At 39.1% G+C, this 18,768-nt stretch overlaps 1 protein-coding gene across 3 annotated transcripts in view; it reads right to left on the bottom strand.

The window, feature by feature from the left end:
• runx2b (RUNX family transcription factor 2b) overlaps window positions 1-18,768 on the bottom strand; it is a 62,041-nt gene that overhangs the window by 34,024 nt on the left and 9,249 nt on the right. Inside the window, exons 3-5 of one of the 3 annotated variants that reach the window (XM_060917740.1) lie at window positions 12,553-12,872; window positions 9,551-9,707; window positions 5,658-5,762 (exon numbers count right to left, since the gene is read on the bottom strand). In XM_060917740.1, coding sequence (XP_060773723.1) covers window positions 5,658-5,762; window positions 9,551-9,707; window positions 12,553-12,872 — 582 coding nt within the window. Of the gene's footprint in view, window positions 1-5,657; window positions 5,763-9,550; window positions 9,708-12,552; window positions 13,028-18,768 lie in introns of those variants that run through there. The other 2 variants (XM_060917739.1, XM_060917738.1) reach the window with 2 other exon arrangements.

The following is an 18,768-nucleotide window of genomic DNA, read 5'->3' on the forward strand; positions in this document are numbered from 1 at the left end:
ACCTGGATATACCTTTCAGCATTGATGGTGTCTTTCCAGATGTGTAAGCTGCCCATGCCACACGCACTAATGCAACCCCATACCATCAGAGATGCAGGCTTCTGAACTGAGCGCTGATAGCAACTTGGGTCGTCCTTCTCCTCTTTAGTCTGAATGACACAGCGTCCCTGATTTCCATAAAGAACTTCAAATTTTGATTCGTCTGACCACAGAACAGTTTTCCACTTTGCCACAGTCCATTTTAAATGAGCCTTGGCCCAGAGAAGATGTCTGCGCTTCTGGATCATGTCTAGATGCGGCTTCTTCTTTGAACTATAGAGTTTTAGTTGGCAACAGCGGATGGCACGGTGAATTGTGTTCATAGATAATGTTCTCTGGAAATATTCCTGAGCCCATTTTATGATTTCCAATACAGAAGCATGCCTGTATGTGATGCAGTGCCGTCTAAGGGCCCGAAGATCACGGGCACCCGGTATGGTTTTCCGGCCTTGACCCTAACGCACAGAGATTCTTCCAGATTCTCCGAATCTTTTGATGATATTATGCACTGTAGATGATGATATGTTCAAACTCTTTGCAATTTTACACTGTCAAACTCCTTTCTGATATTGCTCCACTATTAGTCGGCGCAGAATTAGGGGGATTGGTGATCCTCTTCCCATCTTTACTTCTGAGAGCCGCTGCCACTCCAAGATGCTCTCCTATTGCCAATTGACATAATGAGTTGCAATTTGGTCCTCCAGCTGTTCCTTTTTTGTACCTTTAACTTTTCCAGCCTCTTATTGCCCCTGTCCCAACTTTTTTGAGATGTGTTGCTGTAATGAAATTTCAAATGAGCCAATATCTCATCTCATCTCATTATCTCTAGCCGCTTTATCCTGTTCTACAGGGTTGCAGGCAAACTGGAGCCTATCCCAGCTGACTACGGGCGAAAGGCGGGGTACACCCTGGACAAGTCACCAGGTCATTGCAGGGCTGACACATAGACACAGACAACCATTCACACTCACATTCACACCTACGGTCAATTTAGAGTCACCAGTTAACCTAACCTGCATGTCTTTGGACTGTGGGGGAAACCGGAGCACCCGGAGGAAACCCACGCGGACACGGGGAGAACATGCAAACTCCGCACAGAAAGGCCCTCGCCGGCCATGGGGCTCGAACCCGGACCTTCTTGCTGTGAGGCGACAGCGCTAACCACTACACCACCGTGCTGCCATGAGCCAATATTTGGCATGAAATTTAAAAATGTCTCACTTTCGACATTTGATATGTTGTCTATGTTCTATTGTGAATATAATATCAGTTTTGAGATTTGTAAATTATTGCATTCCCTTTTTATTTACAATTTATACTTTGTCCCAACTTTTTTGGAATCGGGGTTGTCCATACAGGACACTTTTTCAATGGAATACAGTATATGGAATGTATTCTATTCCCTTCTAGCGGGCTTCATTCATTTGGTTTGATAGCATGCATTATTCTTAGCATATTGCTTATCCTACGTGTATTACTGTACGTCACTCTACCCAATGGAAAATGAGCGTTGAATATGGTTTACAATATTGCATGGTTGTCAAGACAACTTGACGTCACATGTCAGAGCTGATGCGAATATCCAATGAGAGAGTTTTCTGCTGTGCATGCACAGAAGCATTTTTTTTTGTTCGCCGGGAAAGACAAAGACGCGTTGAACACCTGAAAGGCTACCAAAACTTCATTAGATATTTTTCATGCATATTTAGAAGAGAAAAACATACCAACGGATATAGAAAAACTGGAAAAGAGAGTGTGTATGTATAATAATAATAATAATAATAATAATAATAATAATAATATTGGCTGGCTTTTTTTCATGGTATGTCAGATATATTCTATTCAGCTAGCATGATACTGGGCTCATCTTCGACTCGTTCAATATCATGCTAGCCGAATGGAATATATCTGATATACCACGAAAAAAGCCAGCCAATATTATTTAAAAATGTCACTCAGATCCTTGATGTATTTTGTATGAAAAATATGAGTTTTTCAACACGAGAAGATAAACTTCATATCTTCAAGCTAACGTGTGATTTTCTTTTTATTATATAGACACATTCACAAACAAAAAGTACCCAAATTTATCAAAACAATTCATCGATTTCCTCACGAGTGGAGATTTATATCATGGTTTTGGTTCTCCATGTCCCGGATGTAGTTCGTATGAAAAATACAAGTGGCGTATTTCCTCGTAAAACACTTGTGTCCTTTTCTGCATGTTTGCAATGGGACAAGGTAAATCAGCTGTGCAGGAATCTGCTTAAATCAGTGAAGGACAGATAGAATGAGAAATTACATTTGAAAGCACGTGAATGATGTGAGTACACTGAGTTGTTAAAGTCACCAGACTATCAACACTCTCATTGTACTGCTCTCTCTCTCTCTCTCTCTCTCTCTCTCACACACACACACACACACACCACTGGAAGTCCTCACCCCTGAAAGATTCATATGGCGCCCATCAAGGTTTATTAAACACATAAACACATTAATAATGCACATACTGTGCTGAGTTAATATCTGCTATACATTCAACTCTGACTGAGGCCCTGCAGACACACTAACTAAACGACAGCCTCAATGAACATTAATCTCTGTATTAAGACATAATAAGCAAATTATATTTTGACTGAAAATGAAACAGTCTGTACATAAACATGCACCTATTATTTCTAAATTACACATAAATGCTCAAAAGCATAACAAATGTAAGTGCTGACAAGTGAATCAGGAGGTGTTCTTTCAGGCATTTGCTCAGTGAAAAGCTTTCTGACGGCACACTGTTGGCATTGTCTAGTTCACCGAGCTGGGCCTCCTCCTTAATTGCCATCTCATTAACACCAATTAGATGTTTAATGATGCAGAATCCCAGTATTAAGGAAGTGCTGAAATACAACGTTATTAAGAGCGCACAGATGCTTTTGCAACGCAGTAATCGGCACCAGTGACCCGTTATGCAACAGCTTGTGCTTTCTGACCGTGATCTCCTCTTTGTCTATCCACAATTAATGTGACGCCATTAAGTATTAATACATCATGCTTGCATGGCTTGAATGTACTCAGAAATATAGTTCTGGGAGACTTAGTCCAATCCAAAACAAACAAACAAACAAAATCTACGAGAATTGTATTAAAAATGTCTTCTGAACTTTTCATTTGTTATGGACCTCAGTAACATGCAAGTCATCGGCCTCTTGATACTGCACTTCAAGAGGAGCAGGAATATAGGAAGTCTTTGACATCAAACAAAAGTGCAGAGACTGCTAGAGGCCGTCTTAATACAGTGAAGAATCAAGACCATACAGCCAGTATGTCTTCAAACACCAGAACCATATGTGTTCACTGAGAATAGAGTAAGTGAGAGGGAAGGAGAAAGAAATGTTGCAAGCGATGTGATAGGGTTGAATCCTACGCCAAGATGGAGTATGTATTTTTTTCATGATAAAGTAAAACAGCTGCTCTCCAGACAGGTTGGCACTGAAAGCCATTAAAAATGAGCTGATGTTAGCACTATAGCACCCCAGTGGAGCCTCAGTGCAGCCTCACACACCTTCACTGACAACTTGCTCTGAACACACAAGGAGACGACAAGATCCCAACAAAGAAACACAAAATATATGATGTGATATAAAAGATGGACTGTAGGTTGAAATACCATACCATAACTACCATAATATACCACAGTATGTAGTAAATAAACTATGCGACACTGAAACAAAGTCCATCTTGACTTTTCAAGAAATGAGAATGTACTAAGAGCCTAAGTAAACCCAGTGGCTTCTGTAGCACTATTCTGATGTCTCTCGCTATCCAATGTTTGATAATTTTCAATAAGTCCCCAAAAATCTGACTTCCAATGGTCAGCTAATGTCCAAGCATTACAGTATGGAAGCAGTTCTTACAACACCAACCAAAACATCATAATCTTACATGCTCTTTACTTCTCAGCATCTGACAGGACAAATGGTATAAACGTCAACTCGAAGGGCACTTGGTAGAGTGCATACCTCCGCCAAGCCACATATTAGAATATACAGATCCGGATCTGCATGAAAATCTAATCAATTGTTCCTTGGCCCATGGCTCACCTTTCCTCAAAATTTCATCAAAATCCGTTCACTACTTTTTGAGTTACGTTGGGAACAGGCAAATAAACAAACAAACGGAAGTGAAAACATAATCTTCTTCGGGGCGTCGTGGCTCAGGTGGTTAAGGCGCTATACCATGAATGCAGGCGACCCGGGTTCGATTCCGGCCCGAGGTCATTTCCCGATCCCTTCCCGTCTCTCTTTCCCGCTCATTTCCTGTCTCTACACTGTCCTATCCAATAAAGGTGCAAAAAGCCCAAAAAAATATCTTTATAAAAAAAAAAAAAAAAGAAAACATAATCTTCTTCAATAAAGTTGGCGGAGGTAATCACTTGATTAAAGCTAGACTGCCTTTCAGATTTTCAAGTGTAGGTCATAAAAATAATTTTCCTTGACAACCAATTATTTTTGTTTCGTGGGCCGAAAGCTATTGAATTCGAATCGCAGACTTCCAATTTTATTACTTTTTAAAAATAGAGCAATTAATGAATTTAGGGCCATGTGGCCCTAAATTCTCTGCTATTTTTCCTCCTTCACCATGACCCAATTCAAAATACTACATCATGCATCACGTGGTGGGCTTTCCCTGTTTGCGCAAGGCATTGTGGGATACAAATTTGAAACGGGAGAGAAAAATGGAGGACGTGAGTGTGCGAATGAAACGTGAAAGACCGACTACAGTAACGGAAAGCGAGAAGAAAAGACGTTATTTTGCAAAGGAAAGGAAACGCAGGACCAAACTAATAAATATCGGCGGTCAGCGAGCACCTCGGTGTGATCAGCTGTTCGTTTAGCGACAGAATGATGTAACTGTCAGTGCACGGTCAAGGTAAACCTGTAGATGGCAGTAATGCAACACTGTGGATGCCAGCTGCTGTAAAACCCAAAAGAAGAAGAAGAAGGTAAACCTGCGCATGCGCACACAGACTTCCTCTGTCTGCTTAACAGACAAGAAAGGAAACGCAGGACCAAACTAATAAATATCGGCGGCCAGCGAGCACCTCGGTGTGATCAGCTGTTCGTTTAGCGACAGAATGATGGAACTGTCAGTGCACGGTCAAGATAAACCAGCGCATGCGCACATGGACTTCCTCTGTCTGCTTGACTGCGTGAAGTGAGTGAGTTCATGCACATTATTTGCTAAGGAATCGCCTCAAATTAAATAACTTCCCAGCCACAGAATGGCCTGTTTTTTTTTTTTTTTAGATATTACAGAAATAAACATATATCACAATGACCAAATTTCAGAGGGAACTAAATTTCACTGATTTTATGAAATCAAAAGGCCGTCTAGCTTTAACACAGCTAACACAAAAAAGAATGAACCAATTTATGGCAGCTATATAAAGAGCTAGATGGGGCATTTGATTGTAAGTGAATAAAAATTAATGAGAAATATGCATAGTTATTGTTTCGACTTCCACTAGTGGAACAGTCAACTTCAGTGATCACAAACATGCAGTAGATAGCACAGAAGAAGACAAAATACAGAGATTTGGTCACTTTAAGAAGTGTGTAACTTACTCCTTGGCTCACGTGGGCCGTCCACTGTGACCTTAATGGCTCTGTGGTAAGTAGCCACTTGTGGTGGGTTTGTGAACACTGTAATTGTCAGGGTGAAGCTCTTTCCTGTACAAACATAATAATACGGGTTTAGTTGCTGACAATAAAAGTACCTGCATGTTTACAGACCTCTGCCAGCTTTCATCTCAAATGAAACTGTGAGAATCTTAATTTCGACCTAATTCTCTTGGTGAAGGAAAGAACTCCAAGCATTACAACAGAGTGTAATTCAGATCAACAACCCTGGCTCATCATTCAACTTCCCTAAACAAGATTTCAGACAAATTGTGCTCTCATGGGGTTCGAAGGGGAATGTAGTGTACTAACATGGTGTCTCAGGAATGCTGTTGCTTGGTCAAGGAGACGGGAAGAGCAACAGCTGGCAGAGTGCAAGCACCAACATCTCAACACCAAGAACACACACATTTCCAGTGCTGAGTTGAATCTAGATGCAGATGTAAGTGTGTCTCTTGTGACACTGAAAAGTTTCAGAGCTTCAGTTAAGATATGAAATCTCAAAGTTCTGAAAAGACTGTAGGATATAAAATGTCCTTATATATAAATGATCACATTTTCTTCTTGATTAATGCATTCTTCAGAAGTCAGTAATGCACTCTCAGCAATGAGAATCAGTTAACAGAGATAAATCCAATTAATTAAAAAAAAGCAGAAAGTCACTTAGCATTGCTTAAAAGAAAAAATAAATGCATAATTTGATGTTATAAAAACTGCAAGATGAAAATATTCTGTACCTACTGACATGGGGAAAGGCAGCAATATTCAGACGGTTAGGAAAGAGACAAGCTGATCACATGTCATTAATGTTCACCGTGCAATTAAAATTAGTTTTCAAAATTTCAATCGCACCGAATTGCATAATTTTCCCTCACAAATTGAGGTTCCTATGAATTCTTATATACAGTACCAGTGAAAAGTTTGGACACCCCTACTCATTCATAGCTTTTTTTGTATTTTGACTATTTTCTGCATTGTAGAACAATAGTGAGTACATCAAAACTATGAAATAACATCTGGAACATATATGGAAATATGTGGTAAACAAAATAGTGTTAAAAACGAAAACAAAATAGGTTCCATATTTTAGATTCTTCAAAGTAGACACCATTTACCTTGATGACGCTTTGCACACTATTGCACTATTGGCATTATCTTAACCAGCTTCATGATGTAGTCACCTGGAACGCTTTTCAATAACAGGTGCCTTGCCAAAAGTTAATTAGTGCAATTTATTACCTTCTTAATGCGTTAACGATCAAACAGTAAATAGCAAATGATAAAAATACAGTAAATAGCCCTGTTCCACAACTGCAGTAATCCATATTACTACATACAGTATAATCAAGAACCGCTCAACTAAGTAAAGAGAAATGACATCTATCATTACTTTAAGACATCTTTTAACTAATAAAAATAAACAAAAAAAAAGCAATGAATTAGAAGGTGTGTCCAAACTTTTGACTGGTAGGCTACTCTGTATACATGGATATAAAGTCATATAAAAAGAGTCAAATAATATGAATAAATTAATTTAAAAAAATTATTTTTATTTAATTTATTACACCCAGGAACACACAAAGATTTATAGCTTAATGATCACATGCCATCAGGTACCTCCTGGACTGGAACTGATGTAATTATTAAAATAATATCTTTTGTCCCCAGGTGACTGTAAACCCAATTAGACAAGCCTTCCTGCACAAACGTAATCTTAAGTACACAGTGTGCTCTGGCCTGGAGCAAGTGTAGGTAGTCACAAGGTACAAAAATAAATACAGTTAGGTCCATATATATTTGGACACTGACACAAATTTTCTTTTTTTACCTGTTTACTGAAACATATTCAGGTTATAGTTATATAATGGACATGGACATAAAGTCCAGACTTTCAGCTTTCATTTGAGGATATCCACATTAAAATTGGATGAAGGGTTTAGGAGTTTCAGCTCCTTAACATGTGCCACCCTGTTTTTAAAGGGACCAAAAATAATTGGACAATTGACTCAAAGGCTATTTCATGGGCAGGTGTGGGCAATTCCTTCATTATGTCATTCTCAATTAAGCAGATAAAAGGCCTGGAATTGATTTGAAGTGTGGTGCTTGCATTTGGAAGATTTTGCTGTGAAGAAAACATGCGGTCAAAGGAGCTCTCCATGCAGGTGAAACAAGCCATCCTTAAGCTGCGAAAACAGAAAAAACCCATCTGAGAAATTGCTACAATATTAGGAGTGGCAAAATCTACAGTTTGGTACGTCTTGAGAAAGAAAGAAAGCACTGGTGAACTCCTCAATGCAAAAAGACCTGGACGCCCACAGAAGACAACAGTGGTGGATGATCGCAGAATAATTTCCATGGTGAAGAGAAACCCCTTCACAACAGCCAACCAAGTGAACAACACTCTCCAGGAGGTAGGCGTATCAATATCCAAATCTACCATAAAGAGAAAACTGCATGAAAGTAAATACAGAGGGTGCACTCCACGGTGCAAGCCACTCATAAGCCTCAAGAATAAAAAGGCTAGATTGGACTTTGCTAAAAAACATCTAAAAAAGCCAGCACAGTTCTGGAAGAACATTCTTTGGACAGATGAAACCAAGATCAATCTCTACCAGAATGATGGAAAGAAAAAAGTATGGCGAAGGCATGGTACAGCTCATGATCCAAAGCATACCACATCATCTGTAAAACACAGCAGAGGCAGTGTGATGGCTTGGGCATGCATGGCTGCCAGTGGCACTGGGTCACTAGTGTTTATTGATGATGTGACATAGGACAGAAGCAGCCGGATGAATTCTGAGGTATTCAGAGACGTACTGTGTGCTCAAATCCAGCCAAATGCAGCCAAACTGATTGGTCAGCCTTTCATAATACAGATGGACAATGACCCAAAACATGAAGCCAAAGCAACCCAGGAGTTTATTAAAGCAAAGAAGTGGAATATTCTTGAATGGCCAAGTCAGTCACCTGATCTCAACCTAATTGAGCATGCATTTCACTTGTTAAAGACTAAACTTCAGACAGAAAGGCCCACAAACAAACAGCAACTGAAAACCGCTGCAGTAAAGGCCTGGCAGAGCATTAAAAAGAAGGAAACACAGCGTCTGGTGATGTCCATGAGTTCAAGACTTCAGGCAGTCATTGCCAACAAACGGTTTTCAACCAAGTATTAGAATTTACAATTATTTAATTTGTCCAATTACTTTTGAGCCCCTGAAATGAAGGGATTGTGTTTAAAAAATGCTTTAGTTCCTCACATTTTTATGCAATCATTTTGTTCAACCCACTGAATTAAAGCTGAAAGTCTGAACTTCAACTGCATCTGAATTGTTTTGTTCAAAATTCATTGTGGTAATGTACAGAACCAAAATTAGAAAAATGTTGTCTCCGTCCAAATATTTATGGACCTAACTGTACGTCCGATTGGCTAATATTAAGACAACAGACGTATAGTATGCCCTCATTGTGTAAACCTCTCTCATCTTGTGTTGACACCACATCCTTCACATAATCGTGTCTACTTACAGATCTCCTTTTGTAAACGACAGTAAAATTGGCATTAAGTGGATCAGACCTGATAATTACACACAGGAGACAACATGGCTTTACCCAACTGATATCTGTTGACAACTCAAAGTTGGCTGTTTTTTTTATCCTCTCATTTCTGTCCTGCTGCCAAAGCAATGCAGCAAGAATGCTGATGATCATGGCCCTAAAACCCCCTCCTTTCCAGCTCCCAGATCACAAATAAAATTAACTAAAGGCATGTAATTAAATATTTTTAAAAAAAATCCCCTAAGTGTGCATATAAAAATATTTAATTGACAAAGTGTACTAACCTCTTCCACTGCGTCCCACAAAGCGTAAATCATTGAAGCGAGCCACCTGGTTCTTCATCACACCTGAAGCATTACGCAGTTCTGCTGAGTAATTCTCATCATTCCCAGCCATCACAGTTACAACAGTGCCATCAGGAACATCTCCCAGAGCCACGACCTGCAGGGACACAACACTGAGTGCACTGATAGCTCCTGAGACTCACATGTTAGGAAGTGCTGGAAACTAGTCTACCATGTGGATCAATATTCCTGGACAGTCGAACAAAATTCAAATACAAAAGCTTAGAGTAAAAGTAAACGTTTGGACACGCCTGACTGACGTGTGTTTTTATGCTATTTTTCATATCACGGCTTGGGCTTAAAATGTGCTTCTAAGGGGAAATTGATGCCTGTATAAATATTCATTTATTTCTGAAAAAAATATATATATGGGCAGCTTTAAAAGAACTTAGGACTAGGGAAAACAGTCGACAAGTGCTCAGCATGTGTGGGAGCTATTTCAAAACTGAAAAATGTCCCAGATGACTGTATCATGCAAGCAAGTTGAGAGAAAGCAAATGTGAAAAGCTGTCATGGGGAAAAAAACTATATTTAAATAGATAGATAGATAGATAGATAGATAGATAGATAGATAGACAGACAGACAGACAGACAGACAGACAGACAGACAGATAGATAGATAGATAGATAGATAGATAGATAGATAGATAGATAGATAGATAGATAGATAGATAGGGAGTGTGTGTGTGTGGGGGGGTTTGCTTAGTTATTTGCCTTTCATCTGTGATTTCACAGATTTCTCTGTCTTCCCTTTTATTCAGAAAAGTAGAAAATAGTAAACATACAGTACACATAAAAAAGCTTTTATAATCCACAAAAGACAGACAGACAGGCAGATGCGATAAGGATAAACACATCAATTAGATATTTATACTACACATAACTCACTTATTTATGCAAAGATTTCATATATAAGTAAATAAAGACTTAATATGTTTAGTAAGTTAATGAACAAGAAAAAAAAAGGGGGGGGAGCTTTTATAATCCACAAAAGACAGACAGACAGACAGACAGACAGACAGACGTGATAAGGATAAACATTTCAATTAGATATTTATACTACACATAATCTACTTAGTTATGCTTTGATAACATATATAAGTAAATAAAGACTTAATATGTTTAATAAGTTAAGGAACAAGAAAAAAGGGGGGAGCTTTTGTAATCCACAAAAGACAGACAGACAGACAGACAGACAGACGCGATAAGGATAAACACATCAATTAGATATTTATACTACACATAGAGATAATGAGATGAGATAACTCACTTATTTATGCTTAGATTTCATATATAAGTAAATAAAGACTTAATATGTTTAGTAAGTTAATGAATAAGAAAAAAAGGGAGGGGGAGCTTTTATAATCCACAAAAAACAGACAGACAGACAGATGTGATAAGGATAAAAACATCAATTAGATATTTATACTACACATAACACTTATTTATACTTAGATTTCATATATAAGTAAATAAAGACTTAATATGTTTAGTCAGTTAACAAACAAGAAAAAAGGGGGGGGAGCTTTTATAATCCACAAAAGACAGACAGACAGACAGACAGACAGATGTGATAAGGATAAACATTTCAATTAGATATTTATACTACACATAATCTACTTAGTTATGCTTTGATAACATATATAAGTAAATAAAGACTTAATATGTTTAATAAGTTAAGGAACAAGAAAAAAGGGGGGAGCTTTTGTAATCCACAAAAGACAGACAGACAGACAGACAGACAGACAGACAGACAGACGCGATAAGGATAAACACATCAATTAGATATTTATACTACACATAGAGATAATGAGATGAGATAACTCACTTATATATGAAATCTAAGCATAAATAAGTAAATAAAGACTTAATATGTTTAGTAAGTTAATGAATAAGAAAAAAAGGGAGGGGGAGCTTTTATAATCCACAAAAAACAGACAGACAGACAGACGTGATAAGGATAAAAACATCAATTAGATATTTATACTACACATAACACTTATTTATACTTAGATTTCATATATAAGTAAATAAAGACTTAATATGTTTAGTCAGTTAACAAACAAGAAAAAAGGGGGGGGAGCTTTTATAATCCACAAAAGACAGACAGACAGACAGACAGACAGACAGACAGACGTGATAAAGATAAACACATCAATTAGATATTTATACTACACATAACCTACTTATTTATGCTTAGATTTCATATATAAGTAAATAAAGACTTAATATGTTTAGTAAGTTAATGAACAAGAAAAAAGGGAACAAAGCTTTTATAATCCACAAAAGACAGACAGACAGACAGATAGATAGATAGATAGATAGATAGATAGATAGATAGATAGATAGATAGATAGATAGATGTGTGTGTGTGTGTGTGTGTGGTTGCATAGTTATTTGCCTTTCATCTGTGATTTCACAGATTTCTCTGTCTTCCCTTTTATTCAGAAAAGTAGAAAATAGTAAACATACACACACACACACACACACACACACACAAAAAAAAGATTTTATAATCCACAAAAGACAGACAGACAAATAGATATGATAAGGATAAACACATCAATTAGATATCTATACTACACATAACCTACTTATTTATGCTTAGATCTCATACAGAAGTAAATAAAGACCTAATATGTTTAGTAAGTGAATGAACAAGAACGTTGCTGTTGATGTTGTTGGAGAAGTGTGCAGCCAAAAGAGCCGCAAATTCAAGTGATCGGCTGAAGTAAACATCACTCACATATCGCGGGAACTTAAAAAAGTTTCCAGATCAGGGAATAAAACTAATCTTGGCTTTGTTCTGGTTGGAACCAAGAGCCTTTTGGTCTCACACACACTGGGACATTTTATAATGCGTAAACGCTTACGCAGAAATGTAACTCTTTAAAAAAAAAAAAACAGAAAGAGAAAGTTAAAGCCCTGGACGGAGGGTTTACCTTGAAAGCGACGGGCAGTGTTTTGTTGCACCTCCAGTGAGAGGGCAGCACGGAGCACAGGAAGTTGGGGCTGTCGGTGCGCACGAGCTCGGCAGGATGGTCGGCGATGATTTCTGCCATGGATCGGTTCTCCAGCGGCCGCAGTCTCGCGTCGTGTTGCCCGTTTCCACCTCCTACATTCCCACCGCTGATGCTGTTAATCCCAGCGCTCCCACCTCCTCCTCCTCCTCCTCCGCTGCTGCTGCTCACCTCGTTCATTTTGACCGGGAGCGGCTGCAGGCTGCTGGACGGGGGACTGAAGCGCCGAGTCGCGCTCGCATCTACGGGAACGCGCATCACAAACAGCTCAGTCACACCCGAGGTAAGGCGAGTCCTCGAGATTTACACAACTCCTGTCTTGTCGTGACTTAAAAGTGTATGAAGTCAGAGCGCCGGTGAGGAATGAAGCTCGGAAGTGTTCGAACCAAGCCCCGTCTCCACCACCCTTCAACTGGCGCTTTACGCACAGGCGTCATTTGCTACGTTTCCTGTATTAAAAAAAAAAAACCTTCCCAAAATAATCACGCGTCATGTCTGACACTCAGCAAACTTGTTTTTGTTTGGTTTGGTTTGGTTTTGTTTTTCCCCCCTTCTTCTCTTCTCTACAGAAGAGCTGAATGTGTTCGATGCCCCGCATACCCAATCTGAGTTATATGATCAGCTCATGTTCAGTGGAAACCACACTAAACAGAGTCAAGCTTATGAAATGACTCTCCTGTGTATGTGTGTGAAAACAACACACTTTTTTTCTTTTTTACTCCACACATCAGATAAAACCAGCTGTTAAATAAATATCATGGAGCGCAAATCTGGATAAATATCACCACATTTGTTTTATTCCTCTCTCCAGATGAAAGTTTGGGGTCACTTTGAAATGTCCTTATTTTTGAAAGAAAAGCACTGTTCTTTTCAATGAAGATCACTTTAAACTAATCAGAAATCCACTCTATACATTGCTAATGTGGTAAATGACTATTCTAGCTGCAAATGTCTGGTTTTTGGTGCAATATCTCCATAGGTGTATAGAGGCCCATTTCCAGCAACTCTCACGCCAGTGTTCTAATGGTACAATGTGTTTGCTCATTGCCTCAGAAGGCTAATGGATGATTAGAAAACCCTTGTACAATCATGTTAGCACAGCTGAAAACAGTTGAGCTCTTTAGAGAAGCTATAAAACTGACCTTCCTTTAGTTTGAGCAGATTGAGTTTCTGGAGCATCACATTTGTGGGGTCGATTAAATGCTCAAAATGGCCAGAAAAATGTCTTGACTATATTTTCTATTCATTTTACAACTTATGGTGGGAAATAAGTGTGACTTTTCATGGAAAACACAAAATTGTCTGGGTGACCCCAAACTTTTGAACGGTTTTTACTCCACACATCAGATAAAACCAACTGTTAAATAAATATCATGGAGCGCAAATCTGGATAAATATCACCACATTTGTTTTATTACTCTCTCCAGATGAAGCTATAAACTATACACATTATCATTTGTTTTTAAATTGCATCCATTACTGGACGAATGAATCTATTAATCTGCATCATGAGCCTCAGTACTGTATATTGTTCTCATTTATTTGCTCCTTGTGTGTTCATGAGAACTGATAAATAACAAGAACAGGGCAAAACTGGCCAGGCTCCAAACAGCACTGACATAGTTAAGAAGTAAGAAACATGTGAAATGCATGTCTAGGATAAACAGATAGATCAGAAATGCAAATAAGATTACTCAGTCAGAGGAAGCTAATATCATACAGGCTGCATGGATTTAGTGTGAAGAGAGCTGGTTCGTCATCCCTCCACAGTACTGTAGACGGATACACTGTAGATCTCGTTCTTTGATGGAAAGACGTCCTGTTGATTCCCCTGAGGAACATTTTAGAACACATTCGCTGCTGCAAGTCAATCTGGCTACCAATAAATACTGGTGGCAGTTATATTCTGAGCTTTAATGAAGTATGGTGCCTTGTTTCCACATGCAGGTTTATGGGGATGAGACCTTCAACCACAAGTGTGTGGCGATGGAGAAAAGAGAGGTGGCATTACTACACGTACCCACTGTGTGTGTGTGTGTGTGTGTGAGAAAATATATGTTATTCCACAAGATCATTACATTAATGATATTTAGCAGACGCTTTAATCCAGAGCGACATACGACATACCCAGAGCAGCATGGGGTGCAGTAGGGGGTTAGGTGCCTTGCTCAAGGGCACTTCAGCCATTCCTGCTGGGCCAGGGAATCAAACCGGCAGCCTTTTGGTTGCAAAGCTGCTTCTCTAACCATTAGGGTAAGGCTTCTTCAAATCAAGCTGTACATGAGCTGGTAGCCGATAGTGCCGAGTTGGCTATAAGCCATGGATGACAAGATTGAGTAGAATAACTGTTTTATTCTATCCACAGTCACAGGATTTTGAGAAACAGAGCATTTTTATTTTTTTTCATATTTGATCAATAAAAGCTTTATACAAAACATCCGACAAAATCATTTCCACCTAGAATGTAAACAAACCGTCAGAATGAAAGTTGCAATTTGTGAAAAATGCAATAATAATAATAATAATTCTTGAAAAATAAAAGGTTCTTACCATCAAATACTTTTATTCCATATTTTGTTGCTTTTTTTATTTTTTGGGGTTTTGGTTTTGAGTGGAGTTTTTATTTCGTTCTCGGTTGGTTCAGCAACACGCGCCGCCATTTTGTTTTTCTCTACTCATGGTATATGAGCTGATAGCCTAGTAGTAGAGTAGCCAATCAGAGCACGCTATTGCTCATATCCAGTGAATGTAGATAGAAATATATAGGCAGCATACAACATACAGTATTGTGTGTGACTCTATATAAAGTGTGTGTGTCTTTCACTGTAAGGATGTGGGAAGGATAGAAAAATTCTTGGGAAGCACAGACAGACGTGCATATGGCACATCATTATGACAGAGGAAAAAAGCCTATTGAATTACGTTCCTTCTCTTTCTGCCCAGAACACCAAAAATACGGTTAAAGCTGGCCAGTGTTTTAAAATATTAACTTAAAATTTATGGACAGATAAATCAGTAGAGTTGTAATTAAGGTTGTAACAGTATTAAACATATCCATGGTTAAATTGCACGGCGTATTATTTCAGCAGTCTGGGGTCTCAGGTTTGTGTCTTGCTTTCTCCATCATTTAGTTGCTCTGGGCCAGAAGTGCGCTCACTGGAAAAAAAGTGCTGTTTTATGTGACTGTTCCTCGGACAGCCCAGCTGACAATCACTCAGCAGCAAATGTAAGTCATCAAAAAAAAAAAAAAAAATTGAGATTACCATGACAATCAATAAAATAATGGTGCAAATAAAACCTAACAGCAGAAACTGGGAGGTTGTTGACATGCCTAAACCAAAGTGTGTTAAGTTATATACAAAGAGATATCAAAGAGCATTTGTCACATCTGAATCCACTTTGCTGTACAGTATGGGCACCATCTGCCAGCAATATCGGTGTGGAGTGTACGCACTTAATTTCAATCATTCTCTGTGCCTCGAGACCGGGACTCTGCCCACTCCTTTTGGGGCTCGTCGTTTGATGTCCTAATGAGCCGAGAGCAGCCCACACAGCTGCCTCTGATGTGCCACAAAGACGAGGGGTCGAAGCTGTGCCATTTATGAACGACACAAGCTCACTCTTTTGCTGTTCATCATCTTTTTTCATCTTTCATTGGTTGGACTCACAACCTGATGATATGACGTGCTTAGTTTGTCAGGACGCAATGCAACCGAACCAGGACTTGATGCAGATCAGAGTGATAGAAGGAGCTTGTCACAGAGATGACAGTATAATTTAGCATGGATAACCCATCAGACTGGTATTCTTTGAAATTGTTTCCGAAGAGAGCTTGTGCAATCGCCATCCGCACTTTTCCCCCTGCTGATACACACCTTATTATAAATAATGACACGAGACAAAGGAGCCATTGTTGACGCGTACTTTAAATAAAAGGAGACACTGAGCTCCAGGGTGGTAACAATATCCAAATGACTACAATTTTGATTCATAAAGCTCTGGTATTATGTAACACGCGACATGAATGTTTTTCTGTCTATATATGTGTGCATGCGTGTGTGTGTGTGTGTTTTTTTTTCTCTAGTCCTGTGTTCTTTCGTTGGTTGCGAGGAAAAATCCAGCCTCTTAAGTCACTGGATCAAGGCTCCATTTCACAGTGGTGCATTTTTAAAGACACTTAATTATGGTTTTATATGTGGAGCATTTTGATGGGGCCACGGAACCTTCCAGTTTCAAACAGTTACTTTCCATCCTTGGCAGGCAGGAGAACACAGGGGCGGAGAGAATATATATGTGTGTGTGTGTGTGTGTGTGTGTGTGTGTGAGAGAGAGAGAGAGAGAGAGAGAGGAATGACACATTCACAGAAACATACTTCTTACCGAATCAGGAAGAACTCCTCAACTCCTCTCGATCCCTAGATTTAATCTAAGCCCATAATTACTATTTGTCAGTGAACAGCTAATGACATCATCGCAGAAGACAGTAATGCAGTTTTAAAACTGTACTTGCCAAGCTATCAAATAAGGCAAAGGATCTGAGTAGGCAGCAAATTGCAACCACGCAGAAATGGCAGAGACGTTCAAGATGGCACAGAAGTGATAGAACAGAATAAGGCAGGGTAGGAGATTTTCCATTAAGGGCTAAAAACAAGGAGACGGTGCACTCCGAGTGCCTTCCTCTGGCTGTTTTGGATGAGTGCAGCGTGCGGCATGGCAGCCTCGTCTGGAAATCAGTGTTGAGATGGAGGCTTGCTGTGGTCGGTGGAGGGGGGCCGGCTACAAAGGCAATTTCCTTTTTGCTCTTATTGGCATGACTGTCTGCCGCCTTCATCCTTCGTGGAGGTCCTTAATTGAGATCACTTGTACTTAAAAATAGGAACAGAAAAGGAACTTCTGTGGCTTGAGAAGGGGAAAGAAATAAAGAGCGCTGATGTGTAGGCTGCCATTAAACACTCATAACGACGGAGTCCGGCATTAAGAGTGTGCGCAGCTCTACTGTCTGCTATGGCGCTCTCTAGGTGTTCGGATATATTTTACACCACACTCATTATATGTGTTGTTCCTATAGCAATGTTCTTCGAAGGGCTTGTAAGCTTACACTGTCTAAACATGCCACACTGTAAAAAAAAAAAAATAGTTGAGAATACTTGAAATTTCAAGGCAACTGTCTGCATTAAGAATTTTATGTTTTGCCAACGATGTGCCCATGATAATCCAAACTATGATAAAACTGTTATCTTTATTAAGAATTCTTAATTAAGTCAATTTTCAATTCCTCATTCTGCCAACATAGATTTCTCTTTTTGCTGAACAGTGGCATTCACAGTAGTGCAAAAAGGCAATTGAGGTTATCACAATTTTGGGGGGGCTTTTTTCACCTCTATTTGGATAGGACAGCGTAGAGACAGGGAGGGATCAGGAAATGACCTCGGGTCGGAACCGAACCCGGGTCCCCGGATTTATGGTATGGCGCCTTATCCACCTGAGCCACGACGCCCCCGAGGTTATCACTATTTATCATTAAACTATACATGCCTTTTTTCATTGTTCTACACAATTACAAAACTTCAATATTGAAATAAAGTTTTTAAAACCCGCGTCGTGGCTCAGGTGGATAAGGCGCCATACCATAAATCCGGGGACCCGGGTTCGATTCCGACCCGAGGTCATTTCCCGATCCCTCCCCGTCCCTCTCTCCCGCTCATTTCCTGTCTCTACACTGTCCTATCTAAATAAAGGTGAAAAAAGCCCCCCAAAAAAGGCTGATAACCTCAATTGCCTTTTTGTACTACTGTGAATGCCACTGTTCAGCAAAAAGAGAAATCTATGTTGGCAGAATGAGGAATTGAAAATTGACTTAATTAAGAATTCTTAATAAAGATAACAGTTTTATCATAGTTTGGATTATCATGGGCACATCATTGGCAAAACATAAAATTCTTAATGCAGACTGTTGCCTTGAAATTTCAAGTATTCTCAACTATTCTTTTTTTTTACAGTGCATAGAACTTCTAAGTTACGTCGAGGCTCCTGTTTATGTTCTCATTTCATTTCAAACAATATCACATATAATATTTGCAAGCGAGTAAATAATTCATTCATGTTTTGCACTGCAAAATCCCTCTGAGTAATTACTTT

The sequence above is a fragment of the Neoarius graeffei genome, chromosome 3, assembly GCF_027579695.1.
Source record: "Neoarius graeffei isolate fNeoGra1 chromosome 3, fNeoGra1.pri, whole genome shotgun sequence".
Lineage (NCBI taxonomy): Eukaryota > Metazoa > Chordata > Actinopteri > Siluriformes > Ariidae > Neoarius > Neoarius graeffei.